Genomic DNA, 27,503 nt, shown 5'->3' with positions numbered 1-27,503 from the left:
CCACGCCGTGACACTGTGACACACCACACCCCATGACACTGTGACACACCCCACGCCGTGACACTGTGACACACCCCACGCCGTGACACTGCGACACACCCCACGCCGTGACACTGCGATACACCCCACGCCGTGACACTGCGACACACCCCACGCCGTGACACTGTGACACACCCCACACCGTGACACTGTGACACACCCCACACCGTGACACTGCGACACACCCCACACCGTGACACTGCGACACACCCCACGCCGTGACACTGCGACACACCCCACGCCGTGACACTGCGACACACCCCACGCCGTGACACTGCGACACACCCCACGCCGTGACACTGTGATACACCCCACGCCGTGACACTGTGACACACCCCACACCGTGACACTGTGACACACCCCACGCCGTGACACTGCGATACACCCCACACCGTGACACTGTGATACACCCCACACTGTGATACACCCCACACCGTGACACACCCCACACCGTGACACTGTGATACACCCCACACTGTGATACACCCCACACCGTGACACTGTGACACACCCCACACCGTGACACACCCCACACCGTGACACTGTGATACACCCCACGCCGTGACACTGTGATACACCCCACGCCGTGACACTGCGACACACCCCACACCGTGACACTGCGATACACCCCACACCGTGACAAGGCGATACACCCCACGCCGTGACACTGCGATACACCCCACGCCGTGACACTGTGACACACCCCACACCGTGACACACCCCACACCGTGACACTGTGACACACCCCACGCCGTGACACTGTGACACACCCCACACCGTGACACTGCGACACACACAACCCACGCCGTGACACTGCGACACACCCCACACCGTGACACTGCGATACACCCCACACCGTGACACTGTGACACACCACACCCCACGCCGTGACACTGTGACACACCCCACACCGTGACACTGTGACACACCCCACGCCGTGACACTGTGACACACCACACCCCACGCCGTGACACTGTGACACACCCCACCCCGTGACACTGCGATACACCCCACACCGTGACACTGTGACACACCCAACACCGTGACACTGCGATACACCCCACGCCGTGACACTGTGACACACCACACCCCACGCCGTGACACTGTGACACACCCCACCCCGTGACACTGTGACACACCCCACACCGTGACACTGCGATACACCCCACGCCGTGACACTGTGACACACCCAACACCGTGACACTGCGATACACCCCACGCCGTGACACTGTGACACACCACACCCCACGCCGTGACACTGTGACACACCCCACACCGTGACACTGTGATACACCCCACGCCGTGACACTGTGACACACCACACCCCACGCCGTGACACTGTGACACACCCCACACCGTGACACTGCGATACACCCCACACCGTGACACTGTGACACACCCAACACCGTGACACTGCGATACACCCCACGCCGTGACACTGTGACACACCCCACGCCGTGACACTGTGATACACCCCACGCCGTGACACTGTGACACACCCCACCCCGTGACACTGTGACACACCCCACACCGTGACACTGTGACACACCCCACACCGTGACACTGCGATACACCCCACACCGTGACACTGTGACACACCCCACACCGTGACACTGCGATACACCCCACGCCGTGACACACCCCACGCCGTGACACTGTGACACACCCCACGCCGTGACACTGTGACACACCCCACCCCGTGACACTGCGATACACCCCACGCCGTGACACTGTGACACACCACACCCCACACCGTGACACACCACACCCCACGCCGTGACACTGCGATACACCCAACACCGTGACACTGTGACACACCCCACGCCGTGACACTGAGATACACCCCACCCCGTGACACTGTGATACACCCCACACCGTGACACTGTGACACACCACACCCCACACCGTGACACTGCGACACACCCCACGCCGTGACACTGTGACACACCCCACGCCGTGACACTGTGACACACCCCACGCCGTGACACTGCGATACACCCCACGCCGTGACACTGCGATACACCCCACGCCGTGACACTGTGATACACCCCACGCCGTGACACTGTGACACACCCCACGCCGTGACACTGTGACACACCCCACACCGTGACACTGTGACACACCCCACGCCGTGACACTGTGACACACCCCACGCCGTGACACACCCCACACCGTGACACTGTGATACACCACACCCCACACCGTGACACTGTGACACACCCCACGCCGTGACACTGTGACACACCACACCCCACGCCGTGACACTGTGACACACCCCACGCCGTGACACTGTGACACACCACACCCCACACCGTGACACTGTGACACACCCCACACCGTGACACTGTGACACACCCCACACCGTGACACTGTGATACACCCCACACTGTGACACTGCGATACACCCCACACCGTGACACTGCGACACACCCCACACTGCGACACACCCCACGCCGTGACACTGTGACACACCCCACGCCGTGACACTGCGACACACCCCACGCCGTGACACTGCGACACACCCCACGCCGTGACACTGTGACACACCCCACGCCGTGACACACCCCACGCCGTGACACTGCGATACACCCCACGCCGTGACACTGTGACACACCCCACACCGTGACACTGTGACACACCCCACGCCGTGACACTGTGACACACTACACACCGTGACACTGTGATACACCCCACGCCGTGACACTGTGACACACCCCACACCGTGACACTGTGACACACTACACACCGTGACACTGTGATACACCCCACGCCGTGACACTGCGACACACCCCACACCGTGACACTGTGACACACTACACACCGTGACACTGTGATACACCCCACGCCGTGACACTGTGACACACTACACACCGTGACACTGTGACACACCCCACACCGTGACACTGTGATACACCCCACACCGTGACACTGTGACACACCCCACACCGTGACACTGTGATACACCCCACACTGTGATACTGTGATACACACCACACCGTGACACTGTGACACACTACACACCGTGACACTGTGACACACCCCACACCGTGACACTGTGATACACCCCACACCGTGACACTGTGACACACCCCACACCGTGACACTGTGATACACCCCACACTGTGATACTGTGATACACACCACACCGTGACACTGTGATGCATCCCACACTGTGACAGTCTGTTACAACCTACACCATAACACTCTAATACACCTCACAACGCTCACTCTGACATTGACACACCCCACATCCCTCAATCTGCACCGACACATCCCATACTGTGACAATAACACACCTCACACCCGTCACTGTAAGACCGACACATCCCATACTACGACAATAACACACCCCACACCACTCACTGTAACACTGACACATCCCATATTATGACAATAACACACGCCACATCCCTCAATGTAACACCAACATAACTACCCCCTTCACTGTGTCTATCCCCGCTGTCCAGGTTTCTGACTGGTTGAGGATTTGTGCAGTTCCTCTGGTATCAGTGGACTCCAGTGAAAGTCAACAGTGGGACAAGGACAGCTTAAAGCAACTCACAGGTAACACAAATTTGTCTTAATGGATTTAAGACCATAAGACATATGTGCAGAATTATGCCACTGACCCATCAAGTCTGCTCCACCATTCCATCATGGTTGATTATTATCTCTCCCATCCTTATTCTCCTGCCTTTTCCTGATAAATCTTTGACACCCTAACTAAGCAAGAACTATCAACCTCCACCTTAAATATACTCAATGACTTGGATTCCACAGCTGCCTATGGCAATGAATGCCACAGATTCACCACCCTCTGGCTAAAGAAATTCCTCATCACTGGTCTAAATGGATGTCCATCTATCCTGTGGCTGTTCCCTCTGATCCTAGATACCCTCACCATAGGAAATATCCTCTCCCCGTATACTCTGTCTCAGCCTTTCAATATTCAATATTTTTCAATGAGATCCCCTCCGCTCATTCTTCTAAACTCCAGCAAGTACTCCACATATATTAACCCTTTCATTCCTGGAATCATTCTTATGAACCTCCTCTGGACCCTTGGCAAATGCAGCACGTCTTTTTTTTAACACAAGGGGCATTACATCCTTGCTTTTATATTCTAGTCCTCTCAAAATGAATGCAAAATATTGCACTTGCCTCTCTTACCACCAACTCGACCTGCAAGTTAACCTTTAGGGAATCCTGCACAAAGATTCCCAAGTATCTTTGCATGTCGGATTTTCTCCGTTTATAAAACATTCTATGTCTTTATTCCTTCTGTCAAAGTGCATGACCATACACTTCCCTACATGATATTCCATCTGCCACTTCTTTGCCTATTCTCCCAATCTAAATCATCCAGCAAGCTCCCTGCTTCCTCAGCACTACCTGCCTCTCCACCTATCTTCGTGTTGTTTGAAAACTTGGCCACAAAGCCATCAATTCCATCATCCAAATCATTGACATTTAATGTGAAATGAAGCAGTTCCAACACAGTCCCCTGTGGAACACTACTAGTCAAAGTCAGCCAAACACAATAGGCCCCTTTTATTCACACTTTGTGTCTCCTGCCAGTCAGCCAGTCTTCTATCTATGCTAGTAACTTTCCTGTAATACCATGGTCTTGTCTTGTTAAACAGCCTCATGTGCAGCACCTTCTCAAAGGCCTTCTGAAAATCCAACTAAACAACATCCACTGACTCTCCTTTGTCTATCCTGCTTGTTACTTTTTCAAAGAATTCCAACAGATTTGTCTGCCAAGATTTCCCCTTGAGGAGACCACGCTGACTTTGGCCTATTTTATCAGGAGCCTCCAAATACCCCGAAAACTCATATTTAATAATGGACTCCAATATCTCCCCAACCACTGAAGTCAGTGTAATACACAACAGGGTGAAGGGGTTTAACTGTGAATGGATTCAATGGAAACCATTGAGGGAATAGCAGAATAGACATGGTGGGCCAAATGGTCTAATTCTGCTTCAGAGGACATATTACTCCCAAAGTACGCTGTCCTCGGGGCATCCACCTCTTTGCAGACGGTGGATTTAATAAGAGGATGTAGAGACGATTGCAAGGGTCAGTGTCCTGATTCATCTGCATTAGCTGAATAACAGAGGACTCTCTAATCTAAGGGTTCTCAGAGACACACAGGGAAACAGACATCAAGTGCTGCTGTAAGATCATCAGCTTGGTGAAAGCCCACCCTTTGGTCTTCCAGCACATTGATCTGTCTGTAAGGGAATGTTGCCAACTGGCACATTCCAGGCTGCAGGAATACGTGCTGAGAGACACGCTGAGGCTCAGTGCAACCAACAGAAAGACTCTATGGGGGGGGGGGAGGGGCCACAACCTTGGCTCCTTCCGCATACAGAGGGGCTGAGTCGGGCAGGAAAGGCTCTCGATCAAGGAAAAGGGGAGCATGCAAGGGACGATGGTGCTATGTGTGTATGTCTGTTTACATAGAATCAGAATCAGGTTTAATATCACTGACATGTATCATGAAATTTGTTGTTATGTAGAAACAGGACATTGCAATACATGATAATAAAAACTATAAATTACTATATATGAACACACACATTAAAAAAGTTAAATGAGTACTGCAAAATGTGAGAAAAAATTCATGGACTCTTGTCCATTCAGAAACCTGATGGCAGAGGAAAGAGCATGTTCTGGGTGATGGATGCTGCCTTTTTGAGGCATCACTCCTTGAAGGTATCCTGGATGCTGGGGAGGCTGGTGCCCATGATGGAGCTGACTGAGTTTACAACTTTCTGCAGCTTATTTCGATCCTGTACAGTGCCCCACCCCCATACCAGACAGTGATGCAGCCAGCAGAATGTCCTCCACAGTACATCTGTAGAAATTTGCACGTATGTTTGGTGATATACCAAATCTCCTCAAACTCCTAATGAAATATAGCCTCTGTCATGCCTTCCTTGTAACTGCATCGTATGTTGATAGATATGCTGATAACACCCACGAACTTGTGATCATGAATGATTAGGTTCTGTTTTGCACCGTTTCTTCATTTGTATATATTTGATATCGTAAATAAAGCCAATTTTAAAAATTAAAATTAATTTCACTCTGAAGAGGTTTCACTGTACCAGGCATCAGTATGAAAAATGTGTTATTTTAATACGCTTTTACAGCAGACTTCAATCATCGCAAGCAGTTGCTCGTTTTGGGGAGGCAGTGGGAGGTTTAGAAAGAGCTCGGGGCTTTTTGGGAATTTTCGACAGGCTTCAATCATAGCGATCTATTAAGTACTTGGAAAGGCCAATTTTAAAAAAGTTAGGTTTAAGCGGAGCAGCCATTGTTGGAGTGGGATAGTTTTAGAATGTCTAGTTTCAGCTTTTGGCACAAAAGGTTTCAACGACAAGAATGCTCCTCCTGTGAGATGTGGGATTGCAGGGTACCAAACAGTCTCCTAGTGAGAATATCTGCAGTAAGTCCACCCGACTTCAGCTCCTGATTGGCAAGGTCAAGGAACTGGAGCTGGAGCCGGATGTACTCAGGATGTACGTGGCTGAAAACCTCAGAAATGAAACTTTTTCTGAAGTGGTCACATCCAGAGTGCAGGCTTCAGATTGTAGATGGGTGCTCACCAGGAGAAGTACAGGGAATATACAGTTAGTGCTGGGCTCCTTTGTGGCCATCCCCTTCAGCAACAAGTATACCCCTTTGGATATTGCTGGGGGACTAAGGGTGGGGGGGGGGTCTTGGATAACCCATCTGGGCACAGCAACAGCCCGGCACTTGGCCAGCTCTGAGGCTCATCAGGGAAGGGTGAAATCGGGCAGAATGATGATGATAGGAGACTTAATTGTTAGGGGGACGGGCAGTGGATTCTGTGGCTGTAAAAGAGAAGCTGGGATGGTGGTTGCCTTCTAGGTGCTAGGGTCCAGGATGTTTCACAGAAGCTGCAGAATATTCTCAACAGAGGTGAGTAGCCAGAGGTCGTGGTACACATTGTTATCAATGACGTAGGTAGACTAAGGGAAGAGGTTCTACACAACGTATAAAACGTTAGGGAAGAGGCTAAAGAGCAGGGCCTCCAAGGTAGTCATCTCCGGATTACTTCCAGTGGGACATGCTGGTCAGGGCAGGAACAGGATAAAAGTACAGATGAATGAGTGGCTGAGGAACTGGTGCAGGGGTAGGGTTTCAGGTTCTTGGATAACTGGAACTCTTTCTGGGACAAGGGTGACCTGGACAAGAGGGACAGGTTGCACCTAAATTGGAGGAGAACAAATATTGAGAGGGTTTAAGCTAGTTTGGCAGGGGAATAGGAACCGGAGCACCAGATCAGAAAGTGTGGGGATGTAGAGGGAGGTAGATTTTCAGGCCAGTAAAATCAGGCAAGAGGATATGATGGGAAGAATAGTTTGAAGTGTGTCTATTTTAATGCTAGAAGATGAACTTAAGCATGGATCGATAATGTTGCAGCCATTACAGAGACTTGGTTGACAGAGGGATAGGAATGGGTGCTTAATGTCCCAGGGTTTCAACGTTTTAGAAAAGATTTAAGAGGGAGTTAGATATGGCCCTTGTGGCTACAGGGATCAGGGGGTATGGAGGGAAGGCTGGGGCGGGGTTCTGAGTTGGATGATCAGCCATGATCATAATAAATGGCAGTGCAGGCTCGAAGGGCCGAATGGCCTACTCCTGCACCTATTTTCTATGTTTCTATGTTTCTATGATACAGGGGGAGGTGGAAAGGGGGAGTTGCATGACTAATCAGGGACAATAACTCAGCTGCATGGAGGGGACAGAATGGAATCCACTGAGTCTATACGGGTAGAACTCAAAACAGGAAGGGTACAATCACTCTGACGACCTGCCAAATAGCCACCGGGACATTGAGGAACAGATATCCAGGCAGATTAAGGAAAAGTGTAAAAACAATAGGGCTGTTGTTATAAGGGACCTCAACTTCCGTTATATAAAGTGGGACCTTCTGAGCACAAAAGGTTTAGATGAGGCAGAATTTGTTAGGTGCATCCAGCGGAGATTCTTAAATCAATACGTAGACAGTCCAACAAGAGGAGGGGCTCTATTGGATCTGGTGTTGGGTAATGAGCCTGGCCAGGTGACTAACCTGACAGTGAGTGAACAATGACCACAACTCCTTGTGTTTTAAGGTGGCTGCAGATAAGGTTAAGTATGGACCTTGTGGGAGAGTATTAAATTGGAGCAGGGCAAATTTTAAGAGTATAAGGCAGGAACGAGGGAGAGTTAATTGGGAACAGCTGTTTTTGGATGTTCACATCCAACACGTGGAAGGTGTTTATAGACCAACTGCACAGAGTACAGGACAGGTATGTTCCAGTCGGAAGGAAGGACGAGGCTGGCAAGGTAAGCCAACCTTGGATGTTAAGGGATTTAATCAAGGAAAAAAAGGAAACATATGTAAAGCTTAGGAAGCTAGAATCAAATAATGCCCTTGAGGATTATAAGAAGCCAGAAAAGAACTCCACAAGCCAAGTGGGGCCAAGAAAAGTCCTTGGAAAGTAGGAATAAAGAAAATCCAAAGACAAGGCATTCTATACATACATTAGCTGCAAGAGGATAACTACGGAGGGGGTAGGGCCATTCAGGGATAAAGGGGGAACATTTGCTTGGATATGGAGGATGTAGGTAAGGTCCTTTAATGAGTACTTTACATCGGTTTTTACCAAGGAGGATAGGGAGATCAGTGTTGAGCATGTTGATGTCCTAGGGCACTTTGAGATAAAGGAGGAGGTAGTGTTGGATTTCTTAAAGAGTATAAACCATTAGACGGAGGAGAAGAATTGGGCCATTCAGCCCATCAAGTCTGCCCTGCCATTCAATCATGAAATCACTCTCAACCCCATTCTGATGGATTGTCCCTGTAATCTTTGATGCCCTGGTTAATCAATAACCTATCAACATTAAACTTAAATATACTCAATGACTTGGCATTCATAGCCGCAATTCCACAGATTTAGTACCTTCTGGCTAAAGCATAATGGTCACCACAATGCTTTACAGTACCAGCGGCCCAGGTTTATTTCCCACGTCTGCCTGTAAGGAGTTTGTATGTTCTCCCTGTAACCACGTGGGTTTCTTTCAGGTGCTCCAGTTTCCTCTCCTTTGTCTATCCTGCCTGTTTTTTTTCCTCTAATTCCAACAGACTTTTCAGGCAAGATTTTCCCTTAAGGAAATAATACTGACTTTGGCCCATTTTAATCACGTGCGTCCAAGTACACCAAAACCACATCAACTCAAACATCTTCCCAACCACTGAGATCAAACTAATTTCTTTTTTCCGCGTCTCTCCCTTATTAAAGAGTGGAGTGACATTTGCAATTTTCCAGTCCTCCAGAACCATTCCAGAATCTAGTGATTTTTTAAAGATCACTACTAATGCCTCCACAATCTTGTCAGCCACCTCCTTCAGACCCTGGAATGCAGTCCATCTGGTCCAGATGATTTATCCACCTTCAGATCTTTCAGCATCCCAAGAACTTTATCCTTACTAACAGCAACAACACTCACTTCTGTCCCGTCAATCCCGAAATTCTGCTAGTGTCTTCACTGATACAAAATGAGTTAATCTGCCATTTATTTGTCTCCTATTACCAGCTCACCAGCATTATTTTCCAGTGGTCCAATATCCACTCTCAACTCCCTTTTACACTTTATACATCTGATAAAACGTTTGACATCCTCTTTAAAATTATAGGCTAGCTTCCCTTCATATTTCATCTTTTCTCTCATAAAGGCTTTTTTGTTGACTCCTGTTGATTTTTAAAATTCTGCCATACTGTATGCCCTCTCTTTTACTTTTATGCTGTCTTCGACATCCCTTGTTGCAACAGTTGCATCACCCTACCTTTAGGATATGGAGAGAAGGCAGGAGGGTGGGGTTGAGAGGGATGGAATGACAAAGCGAACCAGATAAGCTGAAAAGCCTAATTCTGCTCCTACTAAATGTCTTATGAGGAATCATATTGTGGGTATTCGCTGCAACCCAGTGGGGGGGGGGGGTGGTCAATGCAGAAAATTTAAATCCAGGGTAATATATCAATGATTGAATCTGCCGGATTAAACTTCATTTCAGGAACCAACACCGCCCTGGAATACTATAAAGTGTGCAACATCCGGCCACCACTAACATATGCTGCACTCATCCGATGGGTGAGTGACTTCAGAGAAAATTTGCTGCAAAATTAATAACGCGAGATCACATCAGCCTGCAATAAACCACACACTAACTTTAACATCAACACACCACTCAACCCTCACTGCAACACTGCCACACTCCAAACCCCTCACTGTGACACCAACACACCCCGCACCCCTCACTGAAACACTGACAAACCCCACATCCATCACTGTGACACCGACACACCCCACACCCCTCACTGTAACACTGACATACCACTCATCCATCACTGTAACACTGACACACCTCACACCCCTCACTGTGACACCGACACACCCCACACCCCTCACCCCTCACTGTGACACTGACACACCTCACACCCCTCACTGTGACACCGACACACCCCACAGCCCTCACTGTGACACTGACACACCTCACACCCCTCACTGTGACACCGACACACCCCACACCCCTCACCCCTCACTGTAACACTGACACACCTCACACCCCTCACTGTGACACCGACACACCCCACAGCCCTCACTGTGACACTGACACACCTCACACCCCTCACTGTGACACCGACACACCTCACACCCCTCACTGTAACACTGACACACCCCACAGCCCTCACTGTGACACTGACATACCACTCATCCATCACTGTGACACTGACACACCCCACATCCATCACTGTGACACTGACACACCCCTCACTGTGACACCAGCACACCCCTCACCACTCACTGTAATACTGACATACCACTCACTCCTCACTGAAACACTGACACACCCCACAGCCCTCACTGTGACACCGACACACCCCACAGCCCTCACTGTGACACTGACACACCTCACACCCCTCACTGTGACACCGACACACCTCACACCCCTCACTGTGACACCGACACACCCCACAGCCCTCACTGTGACACTGACACACCTCACACCCCTCACTGTGACACCGACACACCTCACACCCCTCACTGTAACACTGACACACCCCACAGCCCTCACTGTGACACTGACATACCACTCATCCATCACTGTGACACTGACACACCCCACATCCATCACTGTGACACTGACACACCCCTCACTGTGACACCAGCACACCCCTCACCACTCACTGTAATACTGACATACCACTCACTCCTCACTGTAACACCGACACACCTCACACCCCTCACTGTGACACCGACACACCCCACACCCCTCACTGTGACACCGACACACCTCACACCCCTCACTGTAACACCGACACACCTCACACCCCTCACTGTGACACCGACACACCCCACACCCCTCACTGTGACACCGACACACCTCACACCCCTCACTGTGACACTGACATACCACTCATCCATCACTGTGACACTGACACACCCCACATCCATCACTGTGACACTGACACACCCCTCACTGTGACACCAGCACACCCCTCACCACTCACTGTAATACTGACATACCACTCACTCCTCACTGTAACACCGACACACCTCACACCCCTCACTGTGACACCGACACACCCCACACCCCTCACTGTGACACCGACACACCTCACACCCCTCACTGTAACACTGAAACACCCCACACCCCTCACTGTGACACCGACACACCTCACACCCCTCACTGTAACACCGACACACCCCACATCCATCACTGTGACACTGACACACCCCTCACTGTGACACCAGCACACCCCTCACCACTCACTGTAATACTGACATACCACTCACTCCTCACTGTAACACCGACACACCTCACACCCCTCACTGTGACACCGACACACCCCACACCCCTCACTGTGACACCGACACACCTCACACCCCTCACTGTAACACCGACACACCCCACACCCCTCACTGTAACACTGAAACACCCCACACCCCTCACTGTGACACTGACACATCCCACACCCCTCACTGTAACACCGACACACCTCACACCCCTCACTGTAACACCGACACACCTCACACCCCTCACTGTGACACCGACACACCCCACACCCCTCACTGTGACACCGACACACCTCACACCCCTCACTGTAACACTGAAACACCCCACACCCCTCACTGTGACACCGACACACCCCACACCCCTCACTGTAACACTGAAACACCCCACACCCCTCACTGTGACACTGACACATCCCACACCCCTCACTGTAACACCGACACACCTCACACCCCTCACTGTAACACCGACACACCCCACACCCCTCACTGTGACACTGACACACCTCACACCCCTCACTGTAACACCGACACACCCCAAACCCCTCACTGTAACACCGACACACCCCACACCCCTCACTGTGACACTGACACACCCCACACCCCTCACTGTGACACTGACACACCCCACACCCCTCACTGTGACACCGACACACCCCAAACCCCTCACTGTGACACTGACACACCCCACACCCCTCACTGTGACACCGACACACCCCAAACCCCTCACTGTAACACCGACACACCCCACACCCCTCACTGTGACACTGACACACCACACACTCCTCACTGTAACACTGACACACCCCAAACCCCTCACTGTGACACTGACACACCCCACACCCCTCACTGTGACACTGACACACCCCACACCCCTCACTGTGACACCGACACACCCCACACCCCTCACTGTAACACTGACACACCCCAAACCCCTCACTGTAACACCAACTCACCCCACACCCCTCACTGTGACACCGACTCACCCCTCACTGTGACACTGACACACCCCAAACCCCTCACTGTAACACCGACATACCCCACACTGTAACACTGACACACCCCACACCCCTCACTGTGACACTGACACACCCCACACTGTGACACTGACACACCCCACACCCCTCACTGTGACACTGACACACCCCACACCCCTCACTGTGACACCGACACATCCCACACCGTAACACCAACACACCCCTCACCCCACTGTGACACCGACACACCCCACAGCCCTCACTGTGACACTGACATACCTCACACCCCTCACTGTGACACCGACTCACCCCACACCCCTCACTGTGACACAGACACACCCCACACCCCTCACTGTAACACAGACACACCCCACACCCCTCACTGTGACACCGAAACACCCCACACCCCTCACTGTGACACTGACACACCTCACACCCCTCACTGTGACACCGACTCACCCCACACCCCTCACTGTGACACTGACACACCCCACACCCCTCACTGTGACACCGAGACACCCCACACCCCTCACTGTGACACCGAGACACCCCACACCCCTCACTGTAACACCGACACATCCATGGCATGTCCCTGCCAGACCTCAATTTGGATTTATGCTTGCGTTCAGTTGATGGAGAGCTGTATCAGAAACAATGTCCAGCACAGTAACTGTGTTCCTGCCTCCTAGGCCATCCTGGAGTCACCAAATCGGCAGCTTGCTCTCAACGATATCTATCGCTGGTTCACCCGCCGCTTTGCCTACTTCCGCTACAACACTGCCACCTGGAAGGTGAGGGAACCTGCTCATGGCTCACAGACCAGGGTGTGGCAGGGAACAGGTTCTAGGCAGTGAGGTGATGTAAGGGGTGGAATTGGGGTGTAAGGATCAATTGGGAGGGTGGACAGGGGTGGGGAGAGAATTGCAAGGTTTGTGGGTGAGGGGTGAGCATTGGTTGGGCAGTCAGAATGGGGAGATTCGCAGGTTTTAAATGATGAGATGAGCTGGAGTGTTGTGGTGAACATTATGTTGGTCAGATGGGTGGGCTGGGACAGGAGGTGAGGAGCTGGGTGTCAAGGGATTGTGTGGGATCCGGTTGGCAAGGTAGAGGGAGGCTGGTGGATAAATGAAGAGCCCCAGGTTTGGGAGCAGCTGCGTCAGCAGGGACTGAAACCTGGCACTCACACAGACACCAGAGAGTTGGAATAAATGGGTTCTTCAGGGTGGAGGGCAACCCCAGGGATTAGTTTTTCACCCTGCTACAGGAAACAAGAGTGAAGGATTCAGAGTTTGCTGATGATATCAAAAGAGGTGAAAGTCTGGGTTGAGATCATTACGTGCCATGTCATATGATGTGGGCGATCATAGTCTATCCATGACCATGATTGTTCTTGGCAAATTTTCCTACAGAAGTGGTCTGCCATTGACTCTGGGGAGTGTCTTTACAAGACGGGTGACCCCAGTCATTATCGATACTCTTCAGAGATTGTCTGCCTGCCGTCAGTGGTCGCGTAAGCAGGACTTTTGATATGTACCTGCTGCTCATACGACCATCCACCTGCTCCCATGCCTACCCTGTCCCTTTTCGGGGGAGGGGAAGCTAAACAGGTGCTACACCTTGCAGGCTAGTGGAGGGAAGGAGCACCTTACACTCCCTTTGGTGTAGACCTATCTCCACCCCAGCACTTGGTATTATGATAAGGGCTGGAAAAAAATGGTAGATGAATTTAATACAGACAAGTGTGAGGTGTTACACTCTGAGAGGCTTCTTCCACTGAAGTTGGGTGAGATTAGAACTGGAGGTCATGGATTTAGGGTGAGAAGTGAAATGTTTAAGGCAGGGGTCCCCAACCTGGGGTACATAGAGGGGAAGAACAGAGGTGTGTTTTGTGTAGGGATCACTCGCAGGGTTATTGATTGTCTTACTGGACAGAGTTAACTGGGTGAAGTTCAGGAGGATTGTGTAGAGATCATGCGCAGAGTTAGCTGGCGAGTCCAACAGGTTGGGAAGAAAACAAGCAACATGTTGGCCATTATTGATAAGGCTTTGGAGATTAAGAATTGTGCAGTCTTGTTTCAGTTGGACAGGGTGCTGTTAAGGCCACCCATGGAGAACCACACACAGTTCTGGTCCCCGTATCGAAAGCAGGAAACAGTAAAAGTGCAAAGAGACTGAAGGAAATACAGCAGGGTAACTCTGGGATAGACCAGACAGGTAGCTGTTCCTTAGAGTTTAGAATAATGAGGGCAGCCTTATTCAGAGCTCCTGATGCACCGAGGATGGGTGGGGTGGCTCAAGTTGGTTAAGGCACTTAGTGATGGGTGGGGTGGGAAGATTTGGTTAAGAGAGGGTGTGATGGGTGGGGCAGGTGGTAGGTTAAGGGAGTGACGATGGTTTTGATGGAAGGGGTGCCGGGCGCGTTTGACAACTGTGAGGGGTGACGGGCGGGTCTGATGACAGAAGGGGTGACGGGTGGGTTCGGGGACAGACAGGGTGACAGGTGGTTTGACGAGGAGGGGGTCGGGTGATTGGTAGTTTGATGATGGAGGGGGTGACGGGTGGTTTGATGACGGAGAGGGTGACAGCGGGTTTCACGACAGAGAGTGATGTGTGGGTGGTACACTTGAAAATCTCAGGTGGTGATGGATGGGTTTGATGACAGAGTGAGTGATGAGTTTCAGATTGGTAGGGTGAGATGGAGCAGACTGGGAGGTCAGTACCAATGCAGTAGGGTCTCCTGGCCCAATCCTCACCCTCTCCCTATCCCCACAGAATGCCGTGCGCCACAACCTGAGTCTGCACAAGTGCTTTGTGCGGCTGGAGGATGTGAAGGGGGCCGTTTGGACTGTGGACGAACTGGAGTACCAGAGACGGCAGGGACGCAGGGCGAGCAGGTAGGCCCTGGGGAGAACACCGCCTCACAGAGTCCAGACCCCTCCCTGTCCCTCAGCTCCCTGTGTGGGGGATAAGGTTAAGACAATGGGGGCACCACCTCATGCCTCCTCCATGTCCCCTTCCTTTCCAGTCCTGATGAAATGTTTCAGCCCAAAACATTAACTTTATATTGCCCTTCACAGATGCTGCCTGATGTGCTGACTCACTCCACCATTTTGTATGTGCATTGCTCAGGATTTCCAGCATCTGCAGAATCTCTTCACGACCCAGCCAGCCTCAGGGAGTGCAAGGAAAATTGCACTTTCCCAATTCCCAATGAAGACATTCCTCCCCCAGCCTGGACCAGAATTCTGTGTGCTGGGGAAGTGGTCTCATGGACTCTTTCCCTTTCCTAATCTGGTGTCCTATCTTACCCAGCAAGGAAGATCCTCTTTCTTCATTGGACACTCCCCATCTGCAGCTCACCGACTCAAAGGTCAGGGCGTACTGCTGTGGACACAGAAACCAGAGCTCAGAGGGACTCTGCACAATCCCAACGAGGCCGATTACTCCTGCACAAAATCCACCCCCGAATAGGCAAGGGCAATCCTTCCTCCCCAGAGCAACACAGCACAGGAACAGGTGCTTGTGTTGTGCCAAACGCGGTCAACAGCGCACGACATTCATGAGTTACATCAAAGGATGGACAGGCAAATGTTTTGAATAGCTTATTAGAACTTGTCAGATTAGAGACAGATGGAAGACCATGGTCTCCCACGTCATGTGTCACATCACATAATGATGATGGCGGCTATGGAATAGACCAGAGTCTTACCTCAGCGGGGGCAAATAATTGGAGAAGATTCTTAGAGATGGGATGGTAGAAAACCGGAAGGCTATGTAGGAGGGAAGGGTTCAATTGAGCTTAGAGTAGGTTAAAAGGTTAGCACAACACTGTGGGCCAAAGGGTCTTTATTGTACCTTTCTATGTTCTAAATAGCCCCACTAATACATATATAAGGTGAGAATGACCCTACTAATATGTACTTAAGGTGAACGAGGGTATTAAAAGTGAGAATATATGCTGCTATGTTAGGAAATCATGTTGAATTTCAAGAGGGGGAATTTTCTAGAATGCCTACGAGATTGCTTTTTAGAGCAGCTCATGGTTGAGCCCACTGGAGATCAGCTATTCTGGATGGGATGTTGTGCAATGAACCAGAATTGATTAGAGAGCTTAAGGTAAAAGAACCCTTAAGGGGAAGTGATCATAAAATGATCGAATTCACCCTAAACTTTGAGGAGAAGCTAAATTATCAGTATTACAGTGGAGTAAAGGGAACTACAGAGGCATGAGAGAGGAGTTGGCCAGAATTGATTGGAAAAGAACACTGGCAGGGATGACGGCAGAGCAGCAATGGTTAGAATTTCTGGAGTAATTCAAAAGGCACAGGGTATATATATCCCAAAGAGGAAGAAGTATTCTAAAGGCAAGATGACACAACCGTGGCTAACAAGAAGTCAAAGCCAATATAACAACCAAAGAGAGGACATATAATGGAGCAAAAATTAAAGGAAAGTTAGAGGATTGGGAAGCTTTCAAATACCAACAGAAGATAACTTAAAGTCATTAAGATAAATATGGGATACCGAAGTAAGCTAGCCAATAATATTAAAGAACATACTAAAAGTTTCTTCAGATACATAAAGTGTAAAAGGCAAGAGTGGATATCAGACCACTAGAAAACAATACTGGAGAGGTAGTAATGGCAGACAAACTGAATAAGTATCTTGAAACAGTCTTCACTGTGGAATACACTGGCAGTATACTGGAAGCTCCAGGTGTCAGGGGGCATGAAGTGTGTGAAGTTACCATGAATAGGGAGAAGGTTCTTGGGAAACTGAAAGGTCTGAAGCTAGATAAGTCACCAGATGGTGTACACCCCAGGGTTCAGAAAGAGGTGTCTGAAGAGATTCCAGAGGCATTAGTAATAATCTTTCAAGAATCACTAGATTCCAGAAGACTGGAATATTGCAAATGTCACTCTACTCTTCAAGAAGGGAGAGAGGGAGAAGAAAGTAAATTATTGGTTAGATAGTCTGACCTCAGTGGTTGGGAAGACGTTGGAGTCGATTGTTAAGAGTGTGGTTTTGGGGTACTTGGGGAGGCACATGATAAAATAGGCAGTAGCCAGCATGGTATCCATAAGGGAAAATCTTTTCTGACAAATCTGTTGGAATTCTTTGAAGAAATAACAAGCAGGATGGACAAAGAAGAATTGGTTAATGTTGTGTATTTGGATTTTCAGAAGGCTTTGACAAAGTGCCACACGTGAAGCCGCTTAAAAAGCTATGAACCCATGGTATTACGGGGAAGATTCCAGCATGGATAAAGCACTGGCAGGAGTGGGAATAAAGGGGGCCTTTTCTGGTTGGCTGTCAGTGACTAGTGGTGTGCCAGAAGTCTGTTTTGGGACTGATTCTTTTTACGGAAATGTTAATGATTTGGATGACAATTAATAACTTTGTCGCAGAGTCTTCAGACGATACGAAGAAAGGTGGAGGGTCAGGTAGTTTTGAGGAAGTAGTGGGGCTGGAGAAGGACTTGTTTAAGAAAATGGGCAAAGAAGTGGCAGATGGAATAATGATTAGAATATGAAAGCAAGGATGTAATGTTGAGACTTTAGAAAGCACTGCTGAGGCCTCACTTGGAAGTATTATGAGCAACACTCACAACACGCTAGAGGAACTCAGCAGGTCGGGCAGCATCCGTGGAAAAGATTGGTCGACGTTTCGGGCTGGAACCCTTCGTCAGGACTGAAGGGGGAAGGGGCAGAGGCCCTATAAAGAAGGTGGGCGGAGGGTGGGGAGGAGAAGGCTGGTAGGTTCCAGGTGAAAAACCAGTAAGGGGAAAGATAAAGGGGTGCGGGAGGGGAGGCAGGGAGCTGATAGGCAGGAAAGGTGAAGGAAGAATAGGGGAAAACACAATGGGTAGTAGAAGGAGGCGGGACCATGCGGGAGGTGGTAGGCAGCTGGGGGAGGGGACAGAGTGACATAGGGATAGGGGAAGGGGGGGGGGAATTACCGGAAGTTGGAGAATTCTATGTTCATACCAAGGGGCTGGAGACTACCTGGACAGTATATGAGGTGTTGCTCCTCCAACCTGAGTGTAGATTCATCATGGCAGTAGAGGAGGCCATGTATGGACATACCTGAATGGGAGTGGGAAGCAGAATTGATGTGGGTGGCTACTGGGAGATCCTGTTTGTTTTGGCAGATGGAGTGGAGGTGCTCGAAGAAGCAGTCCCCCAATCTGCGTCGGGTTTCACTGATGTACAGGAGGCCACACCGGGAGCACCGGATGCAATAGATGACCCAAACAGACTCACAAGTGAAGTGTTGCCTCACCTGGAAGGACTGTTTGGGGCCCTGAATGGTGGCAAGAGAGGAGATGTAGGGACAGGTGTAGCACTTACGCTTACAGGGATAAGTGCCAGGTGGGAGATCCGTGGGGAGGGACGTGTGGACCAGGGAGTCGCGGTGGGACCGGGGTGGAGAGGGAAAGATGTGCTTAGTGGTGGGGTCCTGCTGAAGGTGGCGGAAGTTGCAGAGGATAATGTGTTGAATCCGGAGGCTAGTGGGGTGGTAGGTGAAGACAAGGGGAACTCTGTCCCTGTTGTGGTGGCGGGAGGATGGGGTGAGAGCCGAAGTGCGGGAAATGGAGGAGATGCGGGTGAGGGCATCATTGATGACAGCAGAAGGGAAATCACGATCCTTAAAGAAGGAGGACATTGGAGATATCCTGGAATGGAAAACCTCATCCTCGGAGCAGATGCGGCAGAGACGGAGGAACTGGGAATAGGGAATGGCATTTTTGCATGTGGTGGGGTGGGAAGAGGTATAGTTGAGGTAGTTATGAGAGTCAGTGGGCTTGTAGAAGATGTCAGTGGACAGTCTGTCTCCAGAGATGGAGACCAAGAGATCGAGAAAGGGGAGAGAAGTGTCCGAGATAGACCAAGTGAATTTGAGGGCTGGGTGGAGGTTAGAAGTAAAGTCAACCCCCAGCTCCAGATCCAGCTCAGACCAAGGTCCCGACCCTCTCCGGACCGGGACCGCTCTCACTGCCACTGATTCCCCCACTACCCTCTTTCCTCCCCGCGACTCCCAACCTTCCCTCTACCCCTCATCACCCCTCCATTCCTCTGATCCCTTATCCTCCCCTAACCCCACTCTCCCTGAACATCCCAACCCCCTCTCCCTCGAGACCTCCCACTCTTCACCCTCCTCCGACCCCACCCCCAACCCTTGCCGTGTCTTCACCATCCCCTCTGACCTTCCCTTCTCTGAGGCAGAACGTTCTGTCCTTAGCAAGGGCCTCACTTTTGTCCCCCTCCGTCCACACCGCAGTGAGTTCCATGCCCGCCATGACGCTGAACTCTTCTTCCATCGCCTACGTCTCCGAGCCTACTTCTTTGGCAGAAATTCCCGTCCCCCTACTGATAACCCCTTCTCCCATCTTCAACCCTCCTCCTCTTCCTGGACACCCCACCCAGGCCTTCTACCTGCACTCGATCTTTTTATCTCCAACTGTCGCCGAGATATCAACCGTCTCAACTTCACCACTCCTTTCTCCTGTTCCAACCTCACTCCCTCTGAACGCACCACCCTCCACTCTCTCCGCACTAATCCCAACCTCACCATCAAACCCGCTGACAAAGATGGTGCTGTAGTAGTCTGGCGGACGGACCCTCAACCTCACTGAGGCCAAACGGCAGCTCTCTGACACCTCCTCTTACTTACCCCAAGAACAGGACCCCACCAAAAAACATCAAACCATTGTCTCCCGTACCATCACTACCCTTACCAACTCCGGAGACCTTCCATCCTCAGCCACTAAGCTCATAATTCCCACACCCTGTACCACTCCATTTTACCTCCTCCCCAAGATCCACAGGCCTGACTGTCCCGGCAGACCCATAGTTTCTGCCTGCTCCTGTCCCACCGAACTTGTATCTGCCTACCTGGACTCCATTTTGTCACCCATAGTTCAGTCTCTCCCCACCTACATCCAGGATACATCCCATGACCTCCACCTCTTCAATAACTTCCAGTTCCCCGGTCCCAACCGCTTCATTTTCACTATGGATGTCCAATCCCTATACACCTCCATTCCCCATGAAGAAGGCCTCAAAGCCCTCCGCTACTTTCTGGATAATAGACCTCACCAGTTCCCCACCACCACTACCCTCCTCCGGTTGGCGGAACTGGTTCTTACACTCAATAACTTCTCTTTTGGCTCTTCCCACTTTCTTCAGACTAAGGGTGTAGCTATGGGAACTCACATGGGCCCTAGCTATGCCTGCCTCTTCATTGGTTATGTGGAACAGTCTGTGCTCCAAACCTATTCTGGTACTGCTCCCCAACTTTTCCTTCAGTACATTGACGACTACATTGGTGCTGCTTCCTGCACCCATGCTGAGCTCGTCAATTTCATCGACTTTACTTCTAACTTCCACCCAGCCCTCAAATTCACTTGGTCTATCTCAGACACTTCTCTCCCCTTTCTCGATCTCTCGGTCTCCATCTCTGGAGACAGACTGTCCACTGACATCTTCTACAAGCCCACTGACTCTCATAACTACCTCAACTATACCTCTTCCCACCCCACCACATGCAAAAATGCCATTCCCTATTCCCAGTTCCTCTGTCTCCGCCACATCTGCTCCCAGGATGAGGTTTTCCATTCCAGGATATCTCAAATGTCCTCCTTTTTTAAGGATCGTGATTTCCCTTCTGCTGTCATCAATGATGCCCTCACCCGCATCTCCTCCATTTCCCGCACTTCTGCTCTCACCCCATCCTCCCGCCACCACAACAGGGACAGAGTTCCCCTTGTCCTCACCTACCACCCCACTAGCCTCCGGATTCAACACATTATCCTCCGCAACTTCCGCCACCTTCAGCAGGACCCCACCTTCACAAGCAACACTTCACTTGTGAGTCTGTTGGGGTCATCTATTGCATCCGGTGTGGTCTCCTCTGCATCGGTGAAACCCGACGCAGATTGGGGGACCGCTTCGTCGAGCACCTCTGCTCCGTCCACCAAAACAGACAGGATCTCCCAGTAGCCACCCACTTCAACTCTGCTTCCCACTCCCCTTCAGGTATGTCATACATGGCCTCCTCTACTGCCATGATGAGGCTAAACTCAGGTTGGAGGAGCAACACCTCATATACCGTCCAGGTAGTCTCCAGCCCACGAACATAGAATTCTCCAACTTCCGGTAATTCCCTCCCCCTCCCTTCCCCTATCCTTATGTCACTCTGCCCCCTCCCCCAGCTGCCTACCACCTCCCGCATGGTCCCGCCTCCTTCTACTACCCATTGTTTTCCCCTATTCTTTCTTCTCCTTTCCTGCCTATCACTTCTCTGCCTCCCTTCCCCCACCCCTTTATCTTTCTCCTTACTGGTTTTTCACCTGGAACCTACCAGCCTTCTCCTTCCCACCCTCCCCCCACCTTCTTTATAGGGCCTCTGCCCCTTCCCCCGTCAGTCCTGACGAAGGGTTCCAGCCTGAAACGTCGACCAATCTTTTCCACGGATGCTGCCCGACCTGCTGAGTTCCTCCAGAGTGTTGTAAGTGTTGCTTTGACCCCAGCATCTGCAGATTATATTGTGTTTAAGTATTATGAGCAGTTTTGGGCCCCTTATTTTAGAAAGGAGGTGCTGAAACTGGAGAAGGTTCAAAGGATGTTCAAGAAAATGATTCCAGATTTGAACAGCTTGTCATGTGAAGAATGTCGGCTCTGGGCCTATGTTCACTGGAATTCAGAAGAATGAGGGATGACCTTATTGAAATCTATCGAATAGTAAAAGACCTTGATAGAGTGGATGGAGAAGATGTTTCCTATGGTGGGAGAGTCTAAGACCAGAGAACACAGCCTCAGAATAGAAGGGTGTCCTTTTAGAACAGAGATGAGGAGGAATTTCTTTAGCCAGAGTTGTGAATCTGGGGAATTTGTTGCCACAGGCATCTGTGGAGAGCAAATCTTTATGTATATTTAAGGCAGAGGTTGATAGATTCTTATTTGGTCAGGGCATGAAGGGATATAGGGGGAAGGCAGGAGATTGGGGCTGAGAGGAAAAATGGATCAGCCATGATGAAATGGTGGAGCAGTCTCAATGGGTCAAATGGTCTAATTCTGCTCCTATACCTTATGGTCTAATATTACCACTAATACGTAGTTAAGGTGAGAGAGGGTATTTAAAGTGAGAATATTCTCACTAACATGTACTTAAGATGAGAGAGGGTTCTGTGGGAAGTAAACATAACACTTTCCATTGCCAGCTGTAGATCACTGTCTGGAAGGATTTTATACGTTCTCCCTGTGACCCCGTGGGTTACCTCACACGTTCCAAAGACATACAGATCACGGTTAGTCAGTTGTGGGCATTCTATATTGGTGTGGCAACACTGGCGGGCTGCCCCCAATGCAACCTCGGTCTGTGTTGGTCGTTGACTCAAACGACACCCATTCACTGTATGTTTTGACGTTTCAACATACATGTGACAAATAAGGCTAAAGCTTTTGTTTAAAAAAAACTTGCCCCACACATCTTTGAACTTACCCTCCCTTACTTTCTCTACTCATAAATGCATGTGAGCAGGGGTATTTCCAGCCCATAAAACAGGCCGGGGGAAGAGATTCCTTCATGACTCTGGGTTCAGAGTTTAGGGGAGCATGGGATTGTTTACTGAATGAGCTACAAATTCTGGGCACTGCTGCCCACCTCCCAAATGCCCTTCAGTGGGAGGGGCTGAGTGGCCTTGTGGTAAAGGCGCTCTCACGGTACTGTTAAGGGAGAGAGTTTAGACCCAGCAACGATATACTTTGAAATCTCAGGATGCTAAACAAACAAGCTCTTGTCACATTGAGTTTATGCCAACCATCAAGCCCCTGTCCTCAATCTTATCACTAATTCTCCCACATCCCCATCAACTCCCCCGGGATTCAGTTCAGTTTCATAGGAAAGATGTGGAAGCTTTAGAGAGGGTGCAGAGGAGATTTATCTGGATGAGAGAGCATGTCTTATGACAATCAGTTGAGCAAGCAAGGGCTTTTCCCTTTGGACCAAAGGAGAATGAGAGGTGACATAACAGAGATGCACAAGATGACAAGAAGCATAGATCAAGCGGACAGCCAGAGCGGAGAGTGGGGAGAGAGAAGGGATTCACCATCCCCGGCTAAGAAATTTCTCCTCACCTCTGTTCTAAAGAGACGTCTTTCTATACTGAGGCTGTGCCCTCTGGTCCCAGAATCCTCCATATTGACTCTATCAGACCTTTCAATAATTGGTAGGTTTCAATGAGATCCCCATCATTCTTCTAAACTCAGTGAGTACAGGCCAGAACTATCAAAGGCTCCTAATACATTGACCCTATCATTCCCATAATCATTGCCATGAACCTTCCCTGGACCCTCTCCTGTGCCAGCACATCTTTTAGATAAGAGCCTCAAAACTGCTCACAGTACTCAGACTATGATCTGACCAAAGTCCAATAAGACCACCAATTCCTGAAAACAAGGCATGGATGTGGGTGGTTCAGAGGGAGGGACTATTTATTGTGGGTAGAGAGATCATTGTGTGCACAGGCTGCTGTGTCCTGGGTAGCAATGACAAAAGTAGGCTGTTCCACAACACCCATGACATCTGCTCTGGACGGTGGGAGAGTGGGGGTGAGTTTTGTGGGAAACAGCAATTGCTCGTGTCCAGGGCCACACCCACTGCTGCTGGTTTCTTTCAGGGGGCAGGAGACACGATGGAGCCCACAGGCAGACCAGAGGTGAACGTGGCTGGAGAGCGAGGCTTCAAGTTGCTCCAGCAGGAGAGAGGAAACCGACTGCCCGCCCTAACGCCGCAGCCTCGCCTGAGCTTGCTGCCCCAACCCCCCAACCCCCAGCTCCCTGAACTGTGCACCCTCAGCGCCGGGCCAGATTCTACCTTTGCAATAAATAAACCGACACCTGGGAGCATTCTACTGCGTGTTTGTCTGGGCACACCAAATCCCAACCACAAACATGTTGGCATCACCCACACCCTCCTCCTGCCACTCTTCTGGGTGGGGCTTCAGTGGGAGTGTTACTCCCTGTTACTCAGGAACAGGTCGGGGAGGGCTTCAGTACCGTCAAGTTTCCGTCTCACAGAACACTGCAGCACAATACAGGCTCTTTTGGCCCACCACGTTGTAGCTCCTTTAACCTACTCTAAGATCAACCGAACCCTCCCCTTGCACATAACTTGCCAATTTTTCTATCATCCATGTGTCTAAGTCTCTTAAATGTCCCTAATGTATCTACCTCTACCACCCATTCACTCACGATTCCGTGTGTAAAACCTACCTCTGACTTCCTTCCTAAACTTTCCTCCCACCTTCAAATTCCGCCCTGGGAAAAAAAGGCTGTCCACTCAAAACTCTGCCTCTTATCATCTTGTACACCTCTGTCAAGTCACCACTCAGCCTCCTTTGCTCCAAAGAGACAAGCCCTTGCTCGCTCAACCTATCCTCATAAGACATGCTCGGTATTTCAGGCAACATCCTGTAATTCTCCTCTACACACTCTCTAAAGCTTCCACATCTTTCCGATAATGAGGTGACCAGAACTGAACTCAGTATTCTAACCAGGGTTTTATAGAGCTGCAACAATTATCTCATGGCTCTGGATATCAACTTCCCATTAATAAAGGTCAACATGCCTTCTGAACCGCCCTATCAACTTGCCCAACAACTTTGAGTTATCTATGGATACAGACCCCAAGATCCCTCTGTTCCTACACTCTGCTAAGGATGCAGCCATGAACTCTGTATTCACCTATGAATCTGCTGGGTTTGTCCATTGTGGCCAGTGCTCCTTTAGATTGGAGAGACCCATTGTAAACTGGGGGACTGCTTCATCGCGCACCTCCTCTCCATCTGCCAAAAGCTGAACTTCCCTGGAGCCAAACATTTTAATTCCCATTCCGATCCTAACATGGCCTCCTCTTGTGCCACGATGGGGTCACCCTCAGGGTGGAGGAGCCACACCTTGTATTCTGTCTGGGTTGCCTCCAACCTGATAGCATGAATATCAATTTCTCCTTTCAGTATAAACTTTTCTCTCCCCCTTCTCTCTTCTTCTATTCCCCACTCCAGTCTCCTACCTCCCTCTTCTCAACTGTCTATCACTCCCCCCTGGTGCCCCTCCTCCTTCCCTTTCTCCTGAGGTCCATTCTCCTCTCCTATTAGATTCATTCCTCTCCCACCCACCTGGCTTCACCTATCACCTTCCAGCTGCCCTCCTTCCCCTCCCCCCACCGTTTTATTCTAGAGTCTACCCTCTTCCTTCTCAGTCCTGATGAAGGGTCTCAGCCCGAAATGTCAACTGTTTGTTCATTTCCGTGGATGCTGCTGAGTTCCTCCAGCATTTTGTGTGTTCTGCCTTCAAAGTTTGAATTAGGGACAGGAGGAGACTCATTTAGTCCCTCGAGTGTCTGACATTAGGAACAGGAGGTGGCCTTTCAGCCCCTTGCCACCCCCCCCCCAACATCATTCAATCTGGATTGGATCATCAGGATTCCCAGCCGGGACTCCTCTCCCCCACCCCCCCCCCGCCCAGATCAGCCATAATCTTATTGAATACAGGCTTGATGGGCCAGATTGCCCACTCCTGCTCCTCATTCTTAAGCTTCTTATGAGGCCACAGTTCTCCGAGGAGAGGATTCCACAGGCTCACCACCCTCGTCTCTGTGGTTGATCTCTTATTCTGAAACTAGATTTCCCCCCTCCCCCCGCCCCCGTCATTTCCTCTCAGAATATCTTGTTCTGGTGAAGTCATGGACTCACAAAGTCATACAACACAGAAGCAGGCCCTTCGGCCCAACTGAGATATTTTTATTGATTACAGCGTGGAACAGGCCCATCAAGCCCCCAGCAACCCCCCGATTTAATCTGAGCCTAAACGCGGTACAATTTACAATGACCGATTAACCTACCAACTGGTACATCTTTGGAATGTGGGAGGAAACCCATGCGGTCACGGGAAGAACAAACTAACTCCTTATAAGCAACGATGGGAATTGAACCCAGGTCATTGGTACTAGAATGTAGAACAGTACAGCACAGGAACAGGCCATTTGGCCCACAATATTGTGCTACACCAGCTAAAAAGCAAATCAGAAACACCAAAACACTAATCCCTCCTACCTACACCATGTCCATTTCCTTCCATCTTCCCTACATCCATGTGCTTATCCAAAACACAAAATAATCTGCAGATGCTGGGGTCAAAGCAATACTCACAAGCTGGAGGAGCTCAGCAGGTCGGGCAGCATCCGTGGAAAAGATCTGTTGATGTTTTGGGCCGGAACCAGGGTTCCGGCCTGAAACGTCAACAGATCTTTTCCACGGATGCTGCCTGACCTGCTGAGCTCCTCCAGCGTGTTGTGAGTATTGCATGTGCTTATCTAAATGTCTCTTACGAGCCTCTGATGTATCTGCCTCTACCACCATACCAGGCAGCATATTCCAGGCATCCACAACTCTCTGAGTGAAAATATTTAACCCTTACATCCCCCCTCAAACTGCCCCCTCTCATCTTCACTGCATGCACTCTGGTACTAGACATTTCAACTCTGAGAAAAAAAGATACTTCCTGTCTACTCTGTCTATGCCTCCCATATTCTTATAAAGCATAAAGC

General features: G+C 50.3%; 1 protein-coding gene across 1 annotated transcript in view; it reads left to right on the top strand.

Moving 5' to 3' along the window:
- The window catches only part of foxp3b (forkhead box P3b), a 53,960-nt gene extending 28,547 nt beyond the window's left edge, over positions 1–25,413 (top strand). Inside the window, exons 8-12 of the mRNA XM_063035525.1 lie at positions 3,507–3,603; positions 10,136–10,212; positions 13,583–13,684; positions 15,666–15,787; positions 24,574–25,413. Coding sequence (XP_062891595.1) covers positions 3,507–3,603; positions 10,136–10,212; positions 13,583–13,684; positions 15,666–15,787; positions 24,574–24,616 — 441 coding nt within the window. The 3' untranslated portion in view covers positions 24,617–25,413. The remainder of the gene's footprint in view (positions 1–3,506; positions 3,604–10,135; positions 10,213–13,582; positions 13,685–15,665; positions 15,788–24,573) is intronic.
- The last annotated feature ends 2,090 nt before the right edge of the window (positions 25,414–27,503 follow it).

The sequence above is a fragment of the Mobula hypostoma genome, chromosome 28 (assembly GCF_963921235.1).
Source record: "Mobula hypostoma chromosome 28, sMobHyp1.1, whole genome shotgun sequence".
Taxonomy (NCBI): Eukaryota; Metazoa; Chordata; class Chondrichthyes; order Myliobatiformes; family Myliobatidae; genus Mobula; species Mobula hypostoma.
Note: the sequence above shows the minus strand (reverse complement) of the source record. Positions and strands in the feature narration are given on the sequence as shown.